Source organism: Acartia tonsa, chromosome 14 (genome assembly GCF_053477335.1).
Source record: "Acartia tonsa isolate MP-2025a chromosome 14, ASM5347733v1, whole genome shotgun sequence".
NCBI classification, from domain to species: domain Eukaryota; kingdom Metazoa; phylum Arthropoda; class Copepoda; order Calanoida; family Acartiidae; genus Acartia; species Acartia tonsa.
Window position 1 is genome coordinate 29,777,998 of NC_137273.1, and position 23,040 is coordinate 29,801,037.

A 23,040-nucleotide genomic window follows, 5' to 3' on the forward strand; every position below is an offset into this window, starting at 1 on the left:
CGCTACGTACGTACGGACCGACCCTAATTATAGAAAAGCTTCGCTTTTTGCAAAATGTATATTTGTTTTCATGTTGTTCAGCAGGAAATAGGGTGGTTATTTAATATTAATAGAATTTCTAATTTGTTTTTACATATGTCTGTGTGCATCTGTCTATCTATAAATTTATATCTATATGTTCTATATTAAAAGCGACGCTTTTCTGTAATTAGGGTTAGTCCGTCCGTACGTCCGTCATTCCGAGATAGATTGCTTATATTCGTTAATTTAGGCATGTTAGAATTGTCCTATCGATTGTAAACTTTGCATGGTGATTCCTGTAGTAGTTAGGTACGATTTAGAAAGCGTAGCAACTCTATGATCATTAACAGAATGTCCGTACGTCCATTTTAAACATGTTGATTTTTCTACATTAAAAAAGAAAAATTATGTGATCCAATTAACAAAGAACAATATTTAAGCGAAGCAATTCTGTAATCAAGTCCTAAAAATGTAAGTATGTCCATAAACATTATCCTGTATCAAGCAGTTTTTCAACAAATTTACTACAATTTTGCTTCGACTCTTATACTTTTATATTCTGAAGTGTAAATGTCCGTTTGTCCTACCGTTTCAGTGCTTCGCTTTTATGGATGTTGTCATCCTTGTTTTTATATATTCATATAATAGTCAAATTTTCCTATTTTCTATCTATCTATGTATTAATTAACCCATTGGTCTATCTTTCCCCTTAATTAAAACATAGTTTTATTAAATTCTTATCGCCCACAAAAGGATATTTGGTCAAGTAACGTCCACAGTCCAACAGACAACTAAACCTTTAATTGCAGGATTTTTGTCTGGAAGTTCTAACTGAGCATGTTAATGGGTTGCATCTGTTTTCGAGTCTGATATAGCAGAAGTTCCATTCTTCACGTCTTTATTATGACGTGGTGTATTTTCATATTGTTATATTATCATATTTCAGAATAAAATGATAAAATGAAATGACCTTTTAGACTATGAAAGGACTGTACATGTATTTAATATATAATAGATTATGAAAGGACTGTCCAATTGAATTTAATGTGATGCTGTCAAATATCTTTATTCTTCTGATATTTCTTCATGTTTCTGTTACAGTTAGGTAGGTTCCTGCATAGATAGATAGATATTTAGATAACATATATTAATAGATAGATAGATTGATAAATACTTAGATAGATAGACAAATAGATAGAATAATAGATAATTTGATAGAAAGATAAATAGATGGATAGATAGATGTGTTTATAGATGGTTCAATATTTCACTTCATAGATGAATTGATAGAATTGATTAGGTTAAGTAACATCCATCATACAACCAACCCTTTGATTGCACGATTTTTGTCTGAGAAGTCCTAACTGTGCAGTTCCTTCCCTTTTGGAATGGATAACACTATCAATAGATTAATAATTAAATATATCAATAAATCTGAGTCATATTATCCTTACCGAAATTTCATGTATCGGAGGGATTTACAGACAGAGTGACGAACCGAGTTACTAACTAGCGATCTAAAGGGATAAGACAATGGCCGATAAATTGATGTAGATCCCTAATGTTCAACATTGTTCATTCTCAAAATTACCCCATCTGTTGATTACAAATTGTTGTTGAAACGTTTGGTCACTCAACTTAATAAACCAACAAATAAAAAGTCCCCAAAGTGGAAAAGCCAACAAATAAGAAAACGTTATTATAAAACTTTGGGGTCTAGTGTAATTAACAGGCCAATGTCCCCTCTCTCTCTGGTTACTAAACAAGTTATAAACAGGAACGAACTTTGGGGACTTGATCTTGATTGGTTGGTTTAAAATAACAAATCACAAAATTATTAACTATTGGGGAAATTTGATTCTTCTTTTCGGGAAAGCTTTTATATGTCCTGGTAAGGTTTTAATTTACTTGGGGAAGGGAAAGGATAACATTCCAAAAAAATTAATAAGAAACTAAATGTTTAATTTTTTTTAGGTACAATGCTGTAAAACAACGGACAGGTGACCATTTTACTTTTATAACAGTTTCGCTTTTTTCTATTTATATATATATATCCATCTATAAATCCATCAATCATATATACATACACTTATATTATATTTATCTAAAAATCTATTTATAACTTTTTATCAAATTTTTTTATGTTTTTGTATGCTTAAAAATATCATGCATACCCTTATATTAAAATAACAGGATGTCTCTCTGTTAGTCGTATCTGTATCGAAGTATCTCGCTAACCGAGTAACCGATATGGTTCTTCTTTACAGGGTAGCTTGTCCTGGGAAGGTTTTTGGGAAGGCTACCACCACCCTCCCAGGAGAATTCGCAAAAAACATAACTAACCCCATTTAGCGGCCGGGAAAAAAGTTTGGTAAACAGCTCATCTTTAAAAAAAATATTTTTTGTTCCGCTAGATGCCTCTAGGGGCTTAACCGCTAGTGTACATATATGAATTATACTATTCATAGCTAAATCTATCATCGATTTATGATCTACTGATCTACAAATCTATGCATCTATATATCATACATTGCTCTACAAATTATATATTTACATCCTATACAAACAAGGATGACAACATCCATAAAAACGAAGCTCAACAAGACAAATGACCGGACAATCGAACATTAACAATTTTTCATTTTTGGCTTGCATAACATAGTTACTAATCGTCCTAAGAATCATCATTATAAAAAATCAAGATAAATGTATAAATGTAATAATAAGTAGACCTTGAACAAAACATGTTTAAAATGGACGTACACAGGCTATTCTGGAAATGATTATCAAGTTGTATCTTTCTTAATTATAACTTATTGGCACAAGATCAATCAGTAAACATAGTAAGAAATTGATACGACGATTCTAACAGGTCATTACGTCCACACGGACGGACCCCAAAAGGACGCAGCAAAGCCTCGCTTCAAAAAATGAAAACTAATTAAAACAGTTTCATTCCATGGAAGAGGGAGAACTTGGGCTTTTTATTACACCAGTTCCCAAACTTTTATAATAATGTTTTCTTATTTGTTGGCTCAACAACTTTGGGTACTTTTATTGAATTTTGATTGGTTGGTTTCCAACATTTCAACTACTAATTGTATTCTACGTAATGGGTAACATTGTGCATCATCATTGGGGGTAAATTAATTTATATGACATTTCTTCAGATCCCTGTTAATTTATTCTCTTTTTTTTCTGCATTTCATCTAATTAATTAACAAAAATGTTTCCAAATGTAAAAATAAAACAATAAAAAAGGAAATATTTCATTTAGAAATAATTTCACATAATTTCCCTGCAAATATGACTTTGGCCTGAATTCTTTGGCCACCTTTTTTAACAGCGAAGATTTTTTCGGTTGGTCCGTCCGTCCGTGACGGATAGCTTTTTTCGTTAATTTAGGCATGTTAGAATTATCCTATCGATTTTAAACTTTGCATGACGATTCCTGTAGTAATTAGATACGATTTAGAAAGCGTAGAAACTCTATAATCGTTACCAGAATGTCGAGTTGAACTTTTTTTAACAACGATTTTTAATGGTATATAATTATCCGAATGATCTGATTTTTGGAGTACTGATTTCTATTACAATAAGGTACAATATTATAAGCGAAGCATCTCTATAATCAATTTCTAAAAATGTCAGTTTGCCCATAAACATAATTCTGTATTTAAGAGGTTTTGCAACAAATTTACGTATATTTTTGTCTAAACATATATATTTATACTTTGTATATTCAAATCTTACACTCTCAAGAGTTAAAGGGCGAATATAGGTTCGATATGATATGAGCTTATATCAAAGGTGCAATTCCATAGATTATAAATAACTTAAAAATATTGACATATTCAATTGTATAAGTCTGTTTATAGCTTAAAACCCGTCAATCTCGAAGAAAATATTTTGTAATTAGTGTGGTTCCCTAAGAACTCAAACACCCTAGCATCACACAAGGCTTCGTGGCAAGGTTGAATTAAAAAGCTTTAGTTAAATGATAGTCGTAATAACGTGGAAACCAATTAATCAGGGGTAAATATACCCTCCTTCTACCTTCATAAAGTAAATTATTTAAAAGTTAAAAAAAACATCAAATAATGTAAAAAGTAAAAAAAAATAATCGATAAAATTTTCTTGGAGGAAGAATTATTTCAAATCCCTGTTTTTTTGTGGCCGTGTGTGTGTGTGTTGAAAATGCGTACACAAGGGTTGTTTATATCATCATAAATTAATCAAAGATCTCTGTACAGAAAATAAACTTTAAGACGTATTATTTACCCTGTCAATACTCCTGACGCCCTTCTACGCAAATTATTTTTATGCTTTTTAAAAAATTAAATAAACTAGTATATAATCTAAAATAATAAACATTTAAATTATCTTTTAAGGTGCGTGCCAATGTAATAGTCAATCAAACTTAAGCAAATTATTAAAAAAAAAGTCTTGTAAAGGGCTAAAATAAACGATTTTGTCGGCAATCTCATTTATTATATGTTCAATTGAAACAGAAAATTGCAAAATCTACTTAAGGATTTTTTTGAATTTTTAAATTTGACATAGATATTCTAAAAGTATGTAATGGCACCTTTGATATAAGCTCATATCATATCAAACCTATATTCGCCCTTTAATGATCGTTTGTCATACCGCTTCAGAGCTACGCTTTTATAGATGTTGTCATCCTTGTTTTTTAGTATTTGTATTATCCTATAATATAAAGTAAAGTCTTTTTTTGTCTGAAGCCATAGATCTCGGTAAATTTTTCCAAATCAATGATATCTTGGGATGGTTTTAGGCTACTTTCCCTTCCTTCCCTTAGGTCTAGGAGCTATGGAACTATATATAAAAAGTATCAGGATATGTGTCTGTGTGTCAGTACTGAAGTATCTTGAAAACCGATGAACCTATATGGCTCTCCTTTGAAGTAAAGCTTCTCATAGGTCCTGGGAAGGTTTATAACTATTTAAGGAAAGGGTAGCACTACGAACAGATAAACATAATGTTGAAAGATTCGCTTTTAATTAGAAGATGGAGGGGGGGGGGGGGTGAGTATTCCTAAAAAAAAAGCAAAATTGATAGGAAATTGAATTTTTTTTTTGCAAAATTTGAACACGTTGCATCAAATTTGTAAAATTTATGCTTGCCTTTTTATTTGCATTTTTTATCAATGTATTCATCTATCTACCTATCAAGCTTTTTGTCTTTCTGTCTATTTTACTAGTTTTTGTCTTAAAATGTGTTATACGAATTCATTTTTTATTTACAGATTTTAAGATTTATTCATAAATTTATCTATCTATCTATCCACCAATCTACCTATCAAACCATCAACTTATCTATCAGTTTACACAGTGCAGTATTAACGGCTACTCCCCTAGAGGCCTCTTGGGGCGTTTTAGTTAAAAAGAAAAAGTAAACAAAAAGGTTTTGGCGATTTCTCTCGGTTTGGTTTTTGTATAAACCTTCCCAGGACCCATGAGAAGCTGTACTGTAAAGAAGAACCAAATCGGTTCAGTGGCTAGTGAGGTCCTTCGTTACAGGCAGGCATAGATTCTTTTACTTCTAGAACTACTTTGTATTATATTTATCAGTTTTTAACACAAAGCTTTAAAAGATGTTAAAAATTCAATTTTTTTTATATTCATTAACTTGTTTCAATCAAGTGATTTCTATATATTACAAATTACAGATATTCGCATCTTTAATAAAACATTTCTGTTTATCTATCTATCCATATCTATTCTATATATCTACCTACCAATAAATATATAATTATATAATTATCCTGATGTATGTTATCATCTATCGATCTATCAATAAATCTATATAATTAACTATCTATCTATCTATCTATTTATCTATATATCATCATTAGTAAAATAGATAATCCAACTTTATCTATTTTTGCAAAAATGATTTCCTTAGAGTTTGACTAATAAAACAAAACGCTTTCACAAAACCACAAAATTTCTTGTTTTTCTTCCATTACAATGTTAAAAATAGCTTATTTTTTTTCTATATGCTTTAGTTGCTAAACATAGACGTCCAAGTTGCTAAAGAGATGCTTAACCCCCCTTAAACCTATGAAACCCCCAATATTACCCCCTCAAAATTAAAGCTTGGATTCCCTAGTGCTAAATGCAAGTGTAACGAGAAAGATTTGGTAAACGGCAAAGACATTTTTAAACAGCACAGTTTTCAGAAAAGCATGTACTTGGAAAGGTATTTGGATATTTCACCTTCTTCAAAGGGTATGGCTTGAGCCAATGATCTTTTTTGTTTGGAAACTGCTATACTAGCTCTAAATTGAAGATATTCTTGGCGTGTTTCTGCTGCGCTACTTATTGATATAATTGTCCTTTTTATGCTATTTAAAAATTGCAATAATTTAGCTGTATTTGAAAAATCCCTCAAAAACACAAAAGAGAAAAATTCAACTCAAATTTCCTTTTCTCTTAGAAGTTTGAAGTTTAGAGAGGGAATCGATAATTTTCTTTTCAGTGTGGCTTCGAAACCAATTAATATCCGCTGGATTAAAACCTGTTCTAAGCCACTCTGAAAATTATTTATTGTATCGTATAACAGACAATTTTCTACGAATATTAAAATTAAAATAATATTAGTTTTGTAAGCCTGGGCCCATAGGCTCCTCGGGTCAAACAAAACTGGAATTAATCTTATAAATTTTATTTTCACTATACACAGAAAGCTGTCTATAATACGATGCGATAAATAAATATTATAGTAGCTTACTATACGTAGGGAAAATTCGTTGAATCATGAATGAATCAGTTACAACATCAAAATAGCAACCTTTGAGTAATTTAAGGATATTATTTTAATTCAATTAGAGACCAGAATATATATTTCACTATCTTACCCTTGACCGTGGATAACCACGCAGCACATCTGCTCACAGTTCGTTCGAAGGTGCTTTGACTTTTGTGTCAGAACCCAAATTGGGAAATAGTGCATTTCATTACCCTAGGTTAGGTAACTTCATTTTACTTTTCAATAAAATCTAAAATGCAGCGGTTTTTGACAAAATTAGATTTGAAAATTTCAAGTTCAATTTTCATCCACTAGGAGTCACCGCATAATCATGACAAGAAAAGCAAAGATTATTTATTTAAAATTTTGAACAACTTTGCTTTTATAAAGTCTGTCATAAAACCTCTCTATGTTTGATTTATTTAAGGCTGAATTTCCGTGACCTTAGCAAAGCAACTGATTAAAATTGCCATGAATCAACTCACTTCAGGAGTGGTTTTATGAAGAACTTTATAAAAGCAAACTTGTTCAAAATTTTAAATAAATAATTTTTGCTTTTCTTGTCATGGTTATGCGGTGACTCCTAGTGGGTGAAAATTGAACTTGAAATTTTCAAATCTAATTTTCTCAAAAACCGCTGCATTTTAGATTTTATTGAAAAGGGAAATGAAGTTACCTAACCTAGGGTAATGAAATGCACTATGTCCCAATTTAGGTTCTAACACTAAAGTCAAAGCACCTTCGAACGAACTGTGTGCTAGTCGTCGGGGGAGGTGAAGTGTTCGAATCTCAGCTCAATACCTCGTCATAACTTATTAGAAATTATTTCTACTGCTGCTATGTCAGTTGGGTTACATTAGTAGTATGGAAAATACCTTGGTTCAAGGACTTATAGGCAAAGGCCTAGCAATCAAAGAGTTGGTTGTCTGTTGTGTGTCTATAGGCCTAATACAGAAAAGGAGAGAATGGTTGTTGGACCTGACGTCAGGGTGTCATGGAAAGCAGCTAGCCCGCAAAAGACTGGTAATATAAAAAGTGGGATGTTTTTAAAGAGGCAGCGTAAAGTGGCACCAAAAAATGACGTTATACATAAAAGCTGACCAATAATAGGCCAGTATACACTGTAATGGACTAATGGTAAAATCTATACTGGCCTCTCTTTGGTTATTTTATCGTATGAAGTCTCTTTTTTGGTGTTACTTTACGTTGTCTCGTTTTTAAAAGGCGCTACCATTAGATATGCTATGTCCATAACGAATTTTGACTCCTCCCGTAAAACAAAAGCGTTGGGGGCGTAAGCTTATGAAGGTGTATGACAAACTTCAATATACACAAACAAATCTTTCTTTCTATCTATTTTTCAATCTATCAAACCATCTATCTAATTTATTAAATTATTATTCTATGTTTTTTGTCTATATATCCACTAATATTTCAATCTATCTATTGATTCATCTATCTACCTACTATTCTATGCAACTATCTACCTATCTATCCATCCATTCAAAACAATTTTATAGATTGTATTTGACATTGTGGCATACTTTCAACATAATTATTGCAATTTGGAAAAAAATGCTTTAAAGGGACACTCTCAAGTTTTATTTTTTTTTACTATCGAACACAATTATGTTCATTGGTTACTAGCTATCAATATTTCATATTAGGAAAATAAAAATTTGATACATTCAATTTTAAGAAATAAAAATGTAAATGTGAAAAAAGTAGCTGTATAGTGATGACTTCCCCAGCGCAAACCTTAAAAGCAAGCAGTAGAATAATTAACAGCTTTTTAGTATTATCAAACTGAATAAAGCCTAGCACACATAAACGCTCGTATTCTCAAGCTAGTCATGCACACATTATACCCTTTTGATAACTTGTGGATACGAATCTGGAGGCCTCTAGGGGCTCTTGATGTGTGAAAAATCGACCCCAACCACTTTAAATAATAGTTTTAAAATGAGAATAGTGGTACCCTTACCCAAATAAGCTATAAACCTTTCCATGAAAAAGAAAAGCGAAACTGTAAAGGAGAAACATATCGGTTCATCGCTTAGAGAGATCCTTCGGTACAGACAGACAGAAAAAATGACAGATAGACAGACCTCATCATGTTACTTTTATTTAAGAATAATATTTTCATCTCTCAGAGTGTACACTTAAAAGGAACAGATACAAATGTATTTCCAATAAAAATATTTCAACCATCATTTTAAAAATCAAGGTTTTTATAACAATGCATACAAAACAGCATAAATTTACAATCATATTAAAAATAGCAATCTATATAGAAATGTATTTATCCAAATAAGTCTATATCAATCTGTGGCGTGCTCAGGATTTTGACAGCTAGATTGTAAAGAACATTTGGACAACCCCTTAACTCAAAATCGAGGTGGTTGTAGGGAGGTGTGGACTTTTATTTTATTATTCTAACTATCTAACTATCTAACTATCTATCTATCAAACTATCTAACTATCTATCTATCTAGGCTATTTCTGGCAGCTTGACAGTGCTAACCTGAACCTGAACTACAGTGTCCATGGAGATATCACAAACAGTAAGTATTCAATTCTTAGCCATCTTTGAAGGACAGACGTACTAATTTAATTATGGATTAGGTTCAAGAAAATCCACAAAGGGCCGTGGGCAATGGCTAACAAAACTGGTATTAATGTATCATTTTCATTTTATTATTTGTAGAATTATGTCTGTAATACAATACGAAACATGATTTTTTCAGTATGGCATAGAACTGGTTCTTATCAAGAAGATATTAATCAATTTTGGAGCCATATTGGACTGTTGACTTTGTATACGGATGTACTGCCAAAAATTTGGGGACCCAAACTTATAGCTTTTTTTTGAGATTTGGGGAAGAGGTAAGCCACCCTTACCACCCCCCCCCCTTTTGAAATTTTAAGATGTTAAGAGTTGCATTTTTTCATCCGTTGCTTTGTTTTTCTACGCGAAAAAGTGATCTTGTCCTAGCTGCAGATAAAACCAGGGATACAGGTATAAGACAATGAATGAAAAATTAATTTTTTACATTAATTTTGTAAGTGAACTGTTTGCCTTTGGTAGTTTTTAGTGTTGGAGCAATAAAAGGGTTGTAGAATAACTTTATCACTATATCTAAATCACTGTGAAAGAAATACATTTTTATGGAAAATAGAGGAATAATCTCATTTATTTCAGTTTAGCAATAATTTCCCCACCCAGGAACGTTCAAAGAGATGGGTTTGGAGGGCTATTTAGTGTTCACTCCCCAATTTTGTTTGGAAATAACGTTAGATTACACCCCCCATCCTAATAAGAATGGTTGACCCCCCTTATTATATTCCCTCTCCCCCCCCCCCTTACCCCCCTAAAAAAGCTTAGACGTCTTTTTTTCTCATCCCTTTATCAAATTTGAAACAAATCTTGTTATAGATAATTTGATCTAATTGAAATATTTTTTAAGTTTAATAATTATGGGAATTTAAAATGTGTGATTGTAGAGGGTGCCGGGGGGGGATTCTCTACTTGGAAATTAAGCGTTTATGTTAGAAAAAATACATTTTTATGAAAAATGCAGATTTATGCAAAAATATTGCATAATAAAATAGGCAAAAATTCATGGATAAAGGAAATAGTTATCTTATTATAAGTATATACATCCTTATATAAAAATAACATGATTTTCATATTTTTATTTTTGCCAAATGATCTCGCTAACCCCTGAACCGATTTTTCGTACCAGCCACCCAAGAGAAACCATCCCTATAAAAAATGTCACCCAATCAAATTTTACTTCCTTTCAAAATGAAAATGGAAATTGGGGGGATGTCCTCCCCTCCCACACAATAAGTATTTGTGGGATGATTTGGTACAAAGTCACATAAAAGACAAACATCGTCTTTTCTATGAAATTTCCTATTATTAAGAATAAATTCATTCCAAAATTTAAATGTGATATTAAGTTGTTTTTTTTTTACTCGAAGCACTTTTTAATTTCTAGCATATAAACATTTGGCTTTATCCATGAAAATAATGGACAAAATGTAAGAATATAAGGCGAACCTGAAAAAATATGTAAAGTAAAATTTAGAGGGGGAGGGGGGTGGAAAAGACTGAAATAAAAATAATGCATAATATAGGTTTTAGAAATACTTTTATGTAATTTTTTTAAAACACAAAATGAAAAAATGTATATATTTAGACATTTAGCTAAATCAACTTTTTGAATTTATATAATGTATTAGAACTTTAGAAGTTTATAGAAGTTCTAATATTTGATGAACTAATGAAACAAATGTAAAAAGCTCTATAATTGTTATTTCCTTGGTTTGTTAAAAGCCCTAAAGTTTTCTGTCCTGATTCAGAACCAATGTTTTAATATTTTTTACATTATTATCATTAAAAATTCAACTATGTATTTCTTCACATTATGATGTATTTCTTTATAACAAAAGCTTGTTGATTTTTAAAATTTAACAATGTTTTACTCAAAGCCATGATTTTTCCAGGCTCATTTCAATGTTTTTACTTTACTAAAATCCCCTAACCGAATAACTTGCAAAAATTTATTTCTTTTTTAAATATAAAAGATACCATTGTTCTCCTTTTACTAAAAGCCATAAGTGCTGCTCCTTTTACTAGTAGCCACAAGTGCTGCTCCTTTTACTACAAGCCCTACAGTGATCAGTCCTGGCTTAAGTGCACTATTGTAAGTATACTGCAAAGACCAACTTATGCATTTTCTTCACCCCTTTCCCTTTTCTCTCTCCCCCACCCAGTTTCCTCTATCTCTTTAGCTATATCCCCTTACCATACTATAATGGCAAATTCTATGCTATGGTTGGGTTTTGAAAACAGCAAATTTGTTGACATTTGTCAAACTGTAATGTCTGGCATGTGACATCCATATTAAGATGAATAATGCCTTTACTAATTAATAGAATTAACTCAGGTTAAGGTATAGATTTTAAATATCTATAGGTATTGATATTATAGATAAATCTTAAATTCGTTTTACTTAATCTAAGGTGTTTAAGAATATGATCTTAAAAATTAGCATTGCTTTCCCTGTATATTCATCTTTATCACTTTTATGAGGGTCCTACGAGTAGTGGCAGGGGCGTTTTTTATTTAATCCCCTCCTTCAAATAATAATTACCCCCGCCCTTGAGATTTTTACTCCCCCCCCCCCCAAAAAAAAAGAGAAATTCTTGGACGTCCATGAGTTGTGAACTAAACCTTAGACAGTTTTTTGGTTGGTTTGTAAGAACTCTTCTAGGTTGATATTGCTTCTCACTCACACCAAAGGTCAAAACTTTTCGTCACTTTTGGCAGTTCAAGTTTTTAGGAGCGTAGCTACTCTACGATTTTATTAATAATATACCAATCATTATGTAAGTTATGTAAGCCAAAAATTATTGCTAAGCTTATTAAGATGATCTATTTGATTTAATATAAAGGGATATATTCATGTAGATAATAAGTTCCTTCCCTAATAGTGCCTGAGAAAGAAACAACTCACTCGCCACTTATTTTTGAAAAAAAATTAGTTTCTAGGGCTAACTAAAACCTATTTTATCATTTCATATCAAGTTACTAAAACACGAAAAACGCATTACCCTCCTTATATTTCATTTATTTTAAAATACAAGAAAGGGGGGCGGGTCTACAAGAAACATTAAGAAAATCACTAGATAAATTAAACTAAAATTTTATAATTTTCTACTATTTTGTGTTGCGCTACTTATGAATATAACTATACTTGTTTACATTTAGGCAAACAAGATTAGGCTGCAACTTTTACTTTACTTTATCATAATAACTAGTGGCTTCGCCCCTAGAGGCCTATATAGGGGCACTTGAGGAAAAGAGGAGGACGAAAGTCGACACTCCTTCTTTCAATTTAAGTTTTTTACAGGGTATTTTTTTGGGGGGTATTTTTCTCGGGAAGTTGGTGAAACCCTTCTCTAAAATAGTTTTAAACCTTCCCAGGATGAGAGTCTACATTGTAAAGAAGAATCATTTAGGTTCAGTGGTAAGCGAGAACCTGTTACTTTTATATAAGGGTAAAACCTTTGAAATATGTAAGAATAAGATGTTTGAAGCAAAATTGTCTCTCAAAATTATCATGGTAGGCGCCTATTAGGAAATCTTAAGGGTTGACATTCTATCAATATTCAAATTTTACGGTTTTATTTCAAACATATGACTTTTATAATAAAAGGTCTTGAAAAAATCTTACCGACAGACTATTTTGAAATAATTCTTTTGTAATATTTGTTCGACCATAAGGTGTCAATAAGAATTCATCATGTCTGACTTTATGTAGATATATTGATAGTCTAATGGCATTATAACTTGATACTTATGCTGGTTCCAGGACTAACGCGGGAGTCCCAAACGTCGGAGTGAACAAACGGAGGAGTGTTAAAATATTAATTTAATTTCTATACAGACTAGGTTAGGTTAAGATATGAATGTACAAATAAGCCCCCCGCAGCGGTTAGGCATTTAAAAAACCTATAGGATGATCTAAAATAGGTTAGGTTAGGTCAAGTGTCCACTCCGATGTTTGTCCACTCTGATATTTGGGACTTCTGCGTTTGTTCTAGGACCCTTATGTTGATATAATGAGATTTTGGCTTCAAGTGAAAGCTTCAGGACGCTAGGGACACAGCCGCTAGTGAAAAAAATCAAACATGACTTGCTTTATTTATGATTATGAAAGTTACCATTTTATCAATTAAAAAAAGCATATATTACATGAATAATTTATTTATATTAGTTATAATACACAAGAAAGTAATAATAGTTTTATAAAATGAACTTCTAGCAGATAGAAAAGGGACATTATTATATTAACCTACTAAGATTATTAACTTGTTCGGACATTGGCGAGTCTAAAAAAGTAACTTTGTTTATTATTATTATGATGGAGGGGATTATTTCTTGTTAAATATACTTTTTAGTAATCAAATGCAGTTTTAAAGTCTAAAATACACAAATCATGCATTTTTTTATATTTTAAGTATCTAAATATCTAGATGTAAATAAATCAAAAATTGAGGAAGCAATTAATGACTATTTATTATTTATAGACACACTTAGATCTATAGCCAACAGACAACCAACTCATTGATTTAATTTTCCTAATATACATATCAGAAGGACAAAGGCAGGATATATTAATCTACTACCTTTCTTTTCCCCAAGAAAGATTTACCATTTTCTTTACTCTGAAAGTTTATTGACTATTGAGATATCTTTAATAGAACTATCACTTTTTATGTTTATGTCTGATATTGAGCAAATACATTTCATAAACAATCTTCTTTTAGAATGTCGATTACCTAATTTTTACTGAAGTTTACTTATAATTTAGTATTGTGTATCTTTTATGATTAGATTATTATAAAAACATTTTGTTTTTGTATCGATAAGTAGCAGAGAACTGCATTTAAGCTTAATAGCAAGGATAACTATGTTCCAAAGTAGCAGAGCATTAACATGCTAACAAATTTTCGATGAGAAAAAAAAGAAGTGTAGTTATAAGGAAGAAAAATTTTAGAAAACAAAATTTTATTAAAACTTTGACAGATTTATTGATAAATCACTTGATATGAAAATATTTTCTTTTGTGTCGACAGACATACGTACAGACAGACACTTGTTATAGCGTAGATTCGCTTATATCAAGAATGACTACATATGTTCATATCGCTCAATAATTTAGGATATTCAAAATAGTTCCTACTGCTATTTTTGTTAGTTAAGATTATGGACAATGTTTAGTATAAATTCATATAAATTTAAGTTATAATAGGTCATTAATGGCCACTTTACATTAAAGGTAGAGTATGTTCACAGTTTTTTTAAATATATCCATGTTATGTCAGCTATGACCACTTTTAATATAGCATGTCCATATTATTTCAGCTATGACCCCTTTTTCCAGTTGAAGTTAAACGTTAGTATTGAACATCGACAAAATATTGCTAGTTTTAACATGGTACTTCTAAAATTAACCTCACTAGCCTGACAAAGCATCAGTAGAAACCAGATTTATATTGAGTCTCGAATACATCACTCTATAACCTCACTAAGTAGGTAATAACTGAAGTAAAGAGTAGCTGCGCTACTAGCAGCTAAAATGCAAGATTTATTACAACATAAAAAGTGTACAATAAGCAAAATAATAATAAAAGCAAAAAGCATTGCGATGATATTACAAGGTCTTCGGTATTGTCCTTTTTTTTCAAATTGGACCCCTGCTTTTTAAAAGCTTTTCTATAATTTGGTACAGTCCGTCCGCACGTCCGTCCGTCCGTTCGTCCGAGACGATAGCTTTTTCGTTAAATTTAGGCATGTTAGAGTTGTCCAATCGATTTCAAACTTTGCATGGTGATTCCTATAGTAGTTAGGTACGATTTAGGAAGCGTAGCAACTCTTTAATCATTACCAGAATGACCGTACGTCCATATTAAACATGTTAATTTTTACTTTTTTAACAACAAATTTTTATGTTATCTAATTATCCGATTTTTCTGATTTTTGGTATACTGATCCTGGGAAAATAATTATTATAAGCAAAGCAACACTATAATCAAGCCCTAAAAATGTAAGTATGTTCATAAACATTATCCTGTATCAAGAATTTTTTCAACAAATTTACTCGCAATTTTGCTTTGACTCTTATTCAATTATATTCTGATTATTCAGTTCTGACACTATACAAGTGTCCGTTTGTCCTAACGTTTCAAAGTTTAGCTTTTATGTTTTTTTTAGTTTTTGCTTACATAAAGCTCCCCAAAGAAATGGTTATTAATTTCTAAACAGAAGTTTCAGAGACAGGTTTAAGGCTATTTAAGATAGGAGTAGGTATACATTACAGAAGGGATGTTTTTTTTTGGTGGTTACAGATCAATGTATAGGATTTTTAAAAGGTCTTCTTTTTAAAACATGCATTTTAAAATAAAACAAGGATGTTTAATTTCATTATGGCGTTAAGATTCATTATCCAAAAGTTATTAATATTAATAAGCAATATCATCGGACAAGAATGTCAACATCCATGAGAGCTTAGCTCATTAAATCTGACACGTGAGCGTGAATAAATATAGAGTAAAATACAGGCCTTTCAAAAAATATAAAAGTGGAGCTAAGCTAGCCAATTTATTAAGGAAGATTTTTAACATTTCTTAATTAATCAAAGCCGTGGGTTTCAAACGTATGTAAGGACTAACTGACCAAAAAGTATACTGGGAGCCTAGCAACTCTATATAGTAAATATTTAAGTACAATTTTTAGTTAATTAATTTCTTTTCAATTTTAACCTGAAGTAAGGGATAAGGTTTGGTTCGGAAAACACCGATATTTTTCTTTTTCTTTTCTAGATTGTGTACCCCGGTGTGGAGGTACCCGACTCCAGCTGGAGACCCTGACTCCACACCCAAATTATGCTTGTGATTCTCCACTCTTATTATTTCTAGATTGTGTACCCCGGAGTGGAGGTACCCGACTCCAGCTGGAGACCCTGGCTCCACACCCAAATTATGCTTGTGATTCTCCACTCTTATTATTTCTAGATTGCGTACCCCGGAGTGGAGGTACCCGACTCCAGCTGGAGACCCTGGCTCCACACCCAGATTATGCTTGTGATTCGCCTCTCTCATTATTAAGGTAATATAAGCTAACGGCTACGCCACTTGAAGATTCTAGGTACTCTTGAACAAAGGATGGAGGAAGGGAGAGGGTTTAATCGACCCTAAAATTAAAATTTTTGTTCTGGGTATTTATTTTTCATCTGGTGGTGATTACAGGTACCCTCCCCCAAAAAGGTATACACTTTTCATAAACTTCCATGATAAGCTTCTCTGTAAAGAAGAATCCAATAAGTTTAGAATATATCGAGATTCTTCGGTGCAATTAGGATAATATAAGGCGAAACTCATTGAAAACTTCATGAAAATTATAGTAGATTTGTTTCTAATATTGGATGATTTAATGAATTCTGAAGTATTATATTGAAGAAAATAACAAAACAATAAAGTACAGAATCAATTTTCTTGTCGTGAAGACACTCTTATGTAATCTCAAATTATAGAGAAGCTTTTCTACTAAAATTAAATGATATAATGAATTCTCAAGTATTAAATTTAAGAAGAACAAAAAACATCATACACTTTTTTGGAGAATGAATGATCAAATTAAGATACATTCATTTAACATCTTTAAGTATAAATGACTTGTAAGTAGGTATTAAATTTAAGAAGAAAAAAAACCACAAAACATGTCTAACACGTTTTAGGGAAACTGTTAAATGAATGAATGAAAAAAATGTAGAATCAGTTAACGTCTGAAAAGGTTAATGGTCAATTTTCTTGACGTACAGACACTCTCGTGTAGTCTCTAATTGTAGAGTAGTTTCGCTACTAAAATTGAATTCTGAAGTATTAGATTCAAGAAGAAAAAAACACAAAACATATCTATACACTGTAAAATGAATGAATGAAGAAATGTAATATCAGTTAATATCTGAAAGGGTCAATGATCAATTTTCTTGACACGCAGACACTCTTGTGTAATCTCAAATAATAGAGAAGTTTTGCTACTAAAATTAAATGATTTTATTAATTCGAAGTATTAGATTCAAGAAGAAAAAAAACACAAAACATATCTATACACTGTAAAATGAATGAATGAAAAAATATAGAATCAGTTAATGTCTGAAAGGGTCAATGATCAATTTTCTTGACACGCAGACACTCTTGTGTAATCACTAATTATAGAGTAGCTTTTCTACTAAAATTGAAAGAATTGTAAAGTATTAAATTGAAGTACAAAAAACACGTCCCACACATCTTCATTGAAACCATTTAAGTGGATTACTTGTTTTTCTTCATTTTTTTTATATAGCAAAGCCACTCTATACCTAGGGTCAGTTGGTCCATAAATTCATGATTATGTCATAGTTACCATTTACATGTGTTTTTTTGTTTCTATTGTGTCGTTTTGTTTTGTTCAAAACTAGCGGCTTCGCCCCTAGCCTCTTGGGGCTTTTTTTCCTTAAGGTTTGATAAAACAAAAATAAAAATATTCAAGCTATGTAATTAATTACTATTCCCCCCCCCCCACATCTCAAAATTCTAAAATCAACTAACAAAATTTTAGCAAATCTTTGACTTAAAGAAAAGCTTGGTTTATAATCTAAGCCCAACACAGCGTCATAACTAAAGATGTTAATAGTGTATCTTCTATGTCAAGAGCGAGAAATAAAGGGAGATAACATTAACTCAAAAAAAGAGCATATTTTTATCTAACACATTAAGGTATTATTATTACCCAAGGTTTCCTACAAAAAAATGTTTGAAGCCACATATTCATCTATTTTCTATTCTATTGTATAAAATAGTAAGGTTTTTAATTGAAGCTTGAGTTTTAATTTGCTACGTGTTGTTTATTTTCATATTTAAGTCTTGAAATAGTTTTAAGCTATTTTCTCGTATTCATTCGAATCCGGTGGATAGGAACCGGTTCTCATCCATACGAAAAAACTATGTCCAGCATCGTATTATATCCAGCTTTCTACGAATATAAAAATGTACAATCATAAGATTAAAACTAGTTTTAATCTTATAATTGTACATTCTATATCCGCGGAAAGCCGTTTATAATACGATGCGAGAAATAACTATTCTATCCTCCTCATTGCTCCTAGAGCCCCTTGATGCTAGATGCACTACCATAAGTTGTTTAACAAAGTACTAAGTTGTAGCAATACGAAAGAGAAATGGAAATTGAAACTTGTAATATTCTCCAAAGTAAATGTGTAAGTAACAAAATAGTTAGAAAATGATAGAAAGATACTCAGTAGTCAATAAAAAGTACAACCTTTTTGTAACCTAGCATTTCTGGGCTCTACAATTAAATAGGTTAAAGTCATTAATAGAGCATAAAATTGCTTAAATGAAAATGAAACAGATAAATACCATCTGAGGACTTAAGCATCAGACAAAAAAAACTACTTTACTACTTTATGTAACAGAATAAGGAAAAAAAAACGAATAAAAATAGTGTCTGAAACATCTCAATATCAAATATTTGTTAATAAGGTGCCACTACTTTGTTTAGTTTACAATTCATAAAACAGTTTTTAAAGATAACATGGCATTGTAAGGAAAATGCGCACACTTAAACAAAAGATTTGCAATTTCATAAAAACAATGTTAATATCTTGATTGAATCAACAGTTTATGTGAAACAACTAAGATAACTATTATGTCACAACAGGTCAAAAAGTATAAAGCGGCATTTTAAGAAAATTGTGCTCTCACTGAAACAAAAATATACGCAAAATTTGTAAAACATATTTTTTGTAAAAAACAATGTTAATATCTTGATAGAATCAATAATTTGTTTTACACAACTGAGATAACTTATGAGCTACAAAAGGTTAAAAAGTATAACGCAGCATTATAAGAAACTTAATTGGTATTTCAAGTATATTGAAATGAATGGAAATTTTCTCTAATGTTTTGCAATGAATGTGTCATTTGTTACTTGTAATTTTATAATTTTACCTTAGTTTTATCTAAAATTCATCATCTTATTATTTTAATCTAATTATATTTTCAGATTTTTAGATTTTATTTAAAAGTTTTTCAACTAAATTTGTAAAACATATACTTTGTGAAGAACAATGTTAATATCTTGATAGAATCAATAGTTTATGTGACACAACTAAGATAACTAATATGCTAAAAAAGGTTAAAAAATATAAAGCGGAATTATTAGGAAATCGCACGTATGCTTAAAAAAATGCGCAAATTTTTTAAAGATAAACTTTGTGAAGAACAATGTTAATATCTTGATAGAATCAATAGTTTATGTGACACAACTAAGAAAATTTATATGCTAAAAAAGGATAAAAAATATAAAGCGCATTATAAGGAAATCGCGCGTATGCTTAAAAAATGCGCAAATATTTTAAAGATAAACTTTGTGAAGAACAATGTTAATATCTTGATAGAATCAATAGTTTATGTGACATTACAAAGATAACTTTCAAACTTTCTGCCCAAATATTTAATACTTATCTATTTTCATATCTATCTATATATACCTCTATCTAGCTATGTATTTAAACACATGTTTTATTCTTTTTTTTTCTATCCATCCATATTAACAAACAAACAAATCCTATTTAATTCCCTTGAAGTTTCTGTCTATTTATGTCTATCTGTCTGTTGATAATCATCTATTAATCTATCTGTCCATTTATCTATCTATCAAATGAAACAAACAAACATCTTATTCAATTTGGGTTCTAATGTAATACTTCCTTTTAAAAGTTTCTACTCTAAAGCTTAAGCCCACTTCAAGAGTACTTACATTATCTATCTTTCTATCTATCAACTAAACTTTATATCTTATTTTTTTAGTAGCGGAGCTACTCTATAATTTATAATGTCTCTCCGTCGTCTGTCCGCCCGTCTGTTAGAGACAAAGTGGGGGAAATGTTATTTACTCTGCTCCTATTCAAGATAGACAGCTGAAATTTTTAGGGATTAAACAAGTTTATATCTATAATACAAAGTAGCTTGATGTCTGTCCGTCTGTCCGTCTGTCCGTCTGTCTGTCCCTTAAGATCTCGGTAACCACTGAACCGATTGGATTCTACTCTTCAGGGTATATACCTATTGGTCCTGTGGTGGTTTTAAGCTATTTTCTTGGGGGGTGGGACACCCCCAACCCCCCCAAAAGCAAAAAAAATCCCCCCCCATATTTTTTTTTTTTTTTTTTTTTTGTAGAAGAATTCTTTTGTAGAAATTTTCTTTTGAAGAAGAATTCTTTTGTAGAAGATTTCTTTTGTAGAAATTTTCTTTTGAAGAAGAATTCTTTTGTAGAAGATTTCTTTTGTAGAAAATTTCTTTTGTAGAAAGTTTCTTTAGTTCTTCTTATTTTTTTTTTGAATTTTTTTTGTTGTCATCTCTTGGGGCAAAGCCCCTAGAGGCTAGGGGCGAAGCCGCTAGTTCCTTATATTTCAACTAAGTTTCATCAAGATTTGCCTAATAATAGGGGTGTGAGATCGATTCCTAGATTTTTAGGTTTTCGTGATTTTCTTAATTCCTATTCAAAATTGAAGGTTGAAATTTTCAGGGATTGAATATGTTCACATTCTACATATTTCCAACAAGTTTTATTGAGATTTGCTTATTTGTTTTGGTAGTAGATCGAGTCCCAGATATTTAGGTTTTCGTGATATTTTCAATTCCTATTCAAGATTGACGACTGAAATTTTTAGGGATTAAATAAGTTTATCTTCTACATATTTCCATCAAGTTTCATTGAGCTTTGCTTATTGGCTGGGGTGCTAGATCGAGTCCTAGATTTTCAGGTGTTCGTGATTTTCCCGATTTCAATTCAAGATTGACGGCTGAAATTTTCAGGGATTAAAAAAGTTTACATTCTACAAATTTTCACAAAGTTTCATTATGGTTTGTCTATTAATTGCTGTTCTAAATTGATTTCAAGCTTTTTAAGTTTTCTTGATTTATAGGTTTCGTGATAATTAAATTTAATATTTTTTATGACACTGCTCTATAGTTTATTTTTTCCCGATAAACATCAATGATTTTTTAGCTTAGCTACTTATGAATCTAGTCATTCTTGTTTAGTATATTGCTACTCTATTAGAAATGTCCATCCATCCGTCTGTAAGAAATGGTGTGGGGGGAATGTGAACTTGCTGAATCAGCTGATTTTTCAAGAACCCGGTATTAGTGTCTTAGAAATTATCTTAGTGACGTAAAAAAAATAGGATGTGTCGATACTACTAGGATTTTTAAGAATTGTTAATATAGGCCTGAAATCAAGATTTTTTGTGCTTTTAAAAAATATTAAAAATATTTCTAAAAATTCTACATTATTTTTGCTCACTTTTAAAAAACAAAATCAACTTTTTTTTATTTTTTTTTATAAAATTATCTTTCAAAATTGAAATAAGATCTATCAGCTGATATTGTACTTCTTACATAACTCAAGAGTTGACTTACAATGTGTAAATATTTTATAGATTATTTAGCAAAATAATAAAAAACCTATATGTAATTTCGAGATTAATAATTGGCTTAATCTTACATTAAACATTGAATGATTTTAAATAATTTTCAAATATTTGCTTTTATAATTATACTTATTGTATAAACCCATCATAAGTTAGCGCAAAATGCTATATATTTTATCACATATGAGCTATTTTTTAAGCCAGCTTTTTAGTCAAAATTTCAAACCAATAACAATTAAATCAAAAGATATTAGGTTAAAACTATATATAAACGAGAGTAAAGAAATAAGATATTGCTATCAACAACAACAAAAAAGGGTTTTGTCTAGTTTTTGGTAAAAATAACGCATATTTATCATTTTAAATTAAAGCTATCTTTTCAAGATTACATCTATGAATTCGTCTGTATTTTATAACTTATAACTGTTACCATGAAAAATCAATTGATTTTCCATAATAATTTTATTTCTATATTAAATTTAGAGACAGCTAATTTTTCTTTAAATATAATGAGATGTTTATCAGAAATTTTTAATTAAGCATAATAATGTATATATAAAAAAGACAATTACGAATAAAAACAAAACAATCAATTATTAGATTATTTATATCAATAAATTTAACGGAATTTGAACGTAATTGTTAAAAAAGCTAGCTTAAACAGTTTTGCCATTAAAAAATAACCTTCTTTATGAATGGTACATTCTAACAAGGGTAATGATATCCAGTAGAGCAACATATTTAACAAATATGTCTTTAAATAATCAGTCTATTTAACAAATATCTTTTTAAAATGCATAAGTTATATTACCTCTCACAAGATTGTTTAGTCCTTTGACACTGTACATAATTATTATTTGATTGATCTATCCTTAATTTTTATTCATATTCAATTTTATTGTTTGTATATAAATATTTAATACCTGTATTATAATACGGTTATTATTTTTTTTGTTATGTTTTTATAAAATAAATATCTAAGCAAATGTTACCAATTCTTATAATTATCTGGAATTGAAAAGAATTACTTTCATTCGGTTGCTAAAAAGAGGAGAAAAAGAAATGTATTGAGTCAGATAGTAGCCTTAACCTGTACAGCTTTACATTTATTTCATAGATAAATTGAAATTGAAATTAGATAAAATTATTAATTGATTTTAGATTATTAAACAAGACA

The 23,040-nt window shown here is 30.4% G+C and overlaps 1 protein-coding gene across 2 annotated transcripts in view; it reads left to right on the plus strand.

Moving 5' to 3' along the window:
* The first annotated feature begins 971 nt into the window (after positions 1–971).
* LOC145305519 (acid sphingomyelinase-like phosphodiesterase 3b) overlaps positions 972–23,040 on the plus strand; it is a 97,015-nt gene continuing 74,946 nt past the window's right edge. Inside the window, exons 1-4 of one of the 2 annotated variants that reach the window (XM_080147147.1) lie at positions 972–1,126; positions 1,996–2,021; positions 9,291–9,359; positions 16,288–16,477. In XM_080147147.1, the coding sequence (XP_080003273.1) occupies positions 1,071–1,126; positions 1,996–2,021; positions 9,291–9,359; positions 16,288–16,477 (341 nt within the window). In that variant the 5' untranslated portion in view covers positions 972–1,070. The remainder of the gene's footprint in view (positions 1,127–1,995; positions 2,022–9,290; positions 9,360–16,287; positions 16,478–23,040) is intronic. The other variant, XM_080147148.1, reaches the window with a different exon arrangement.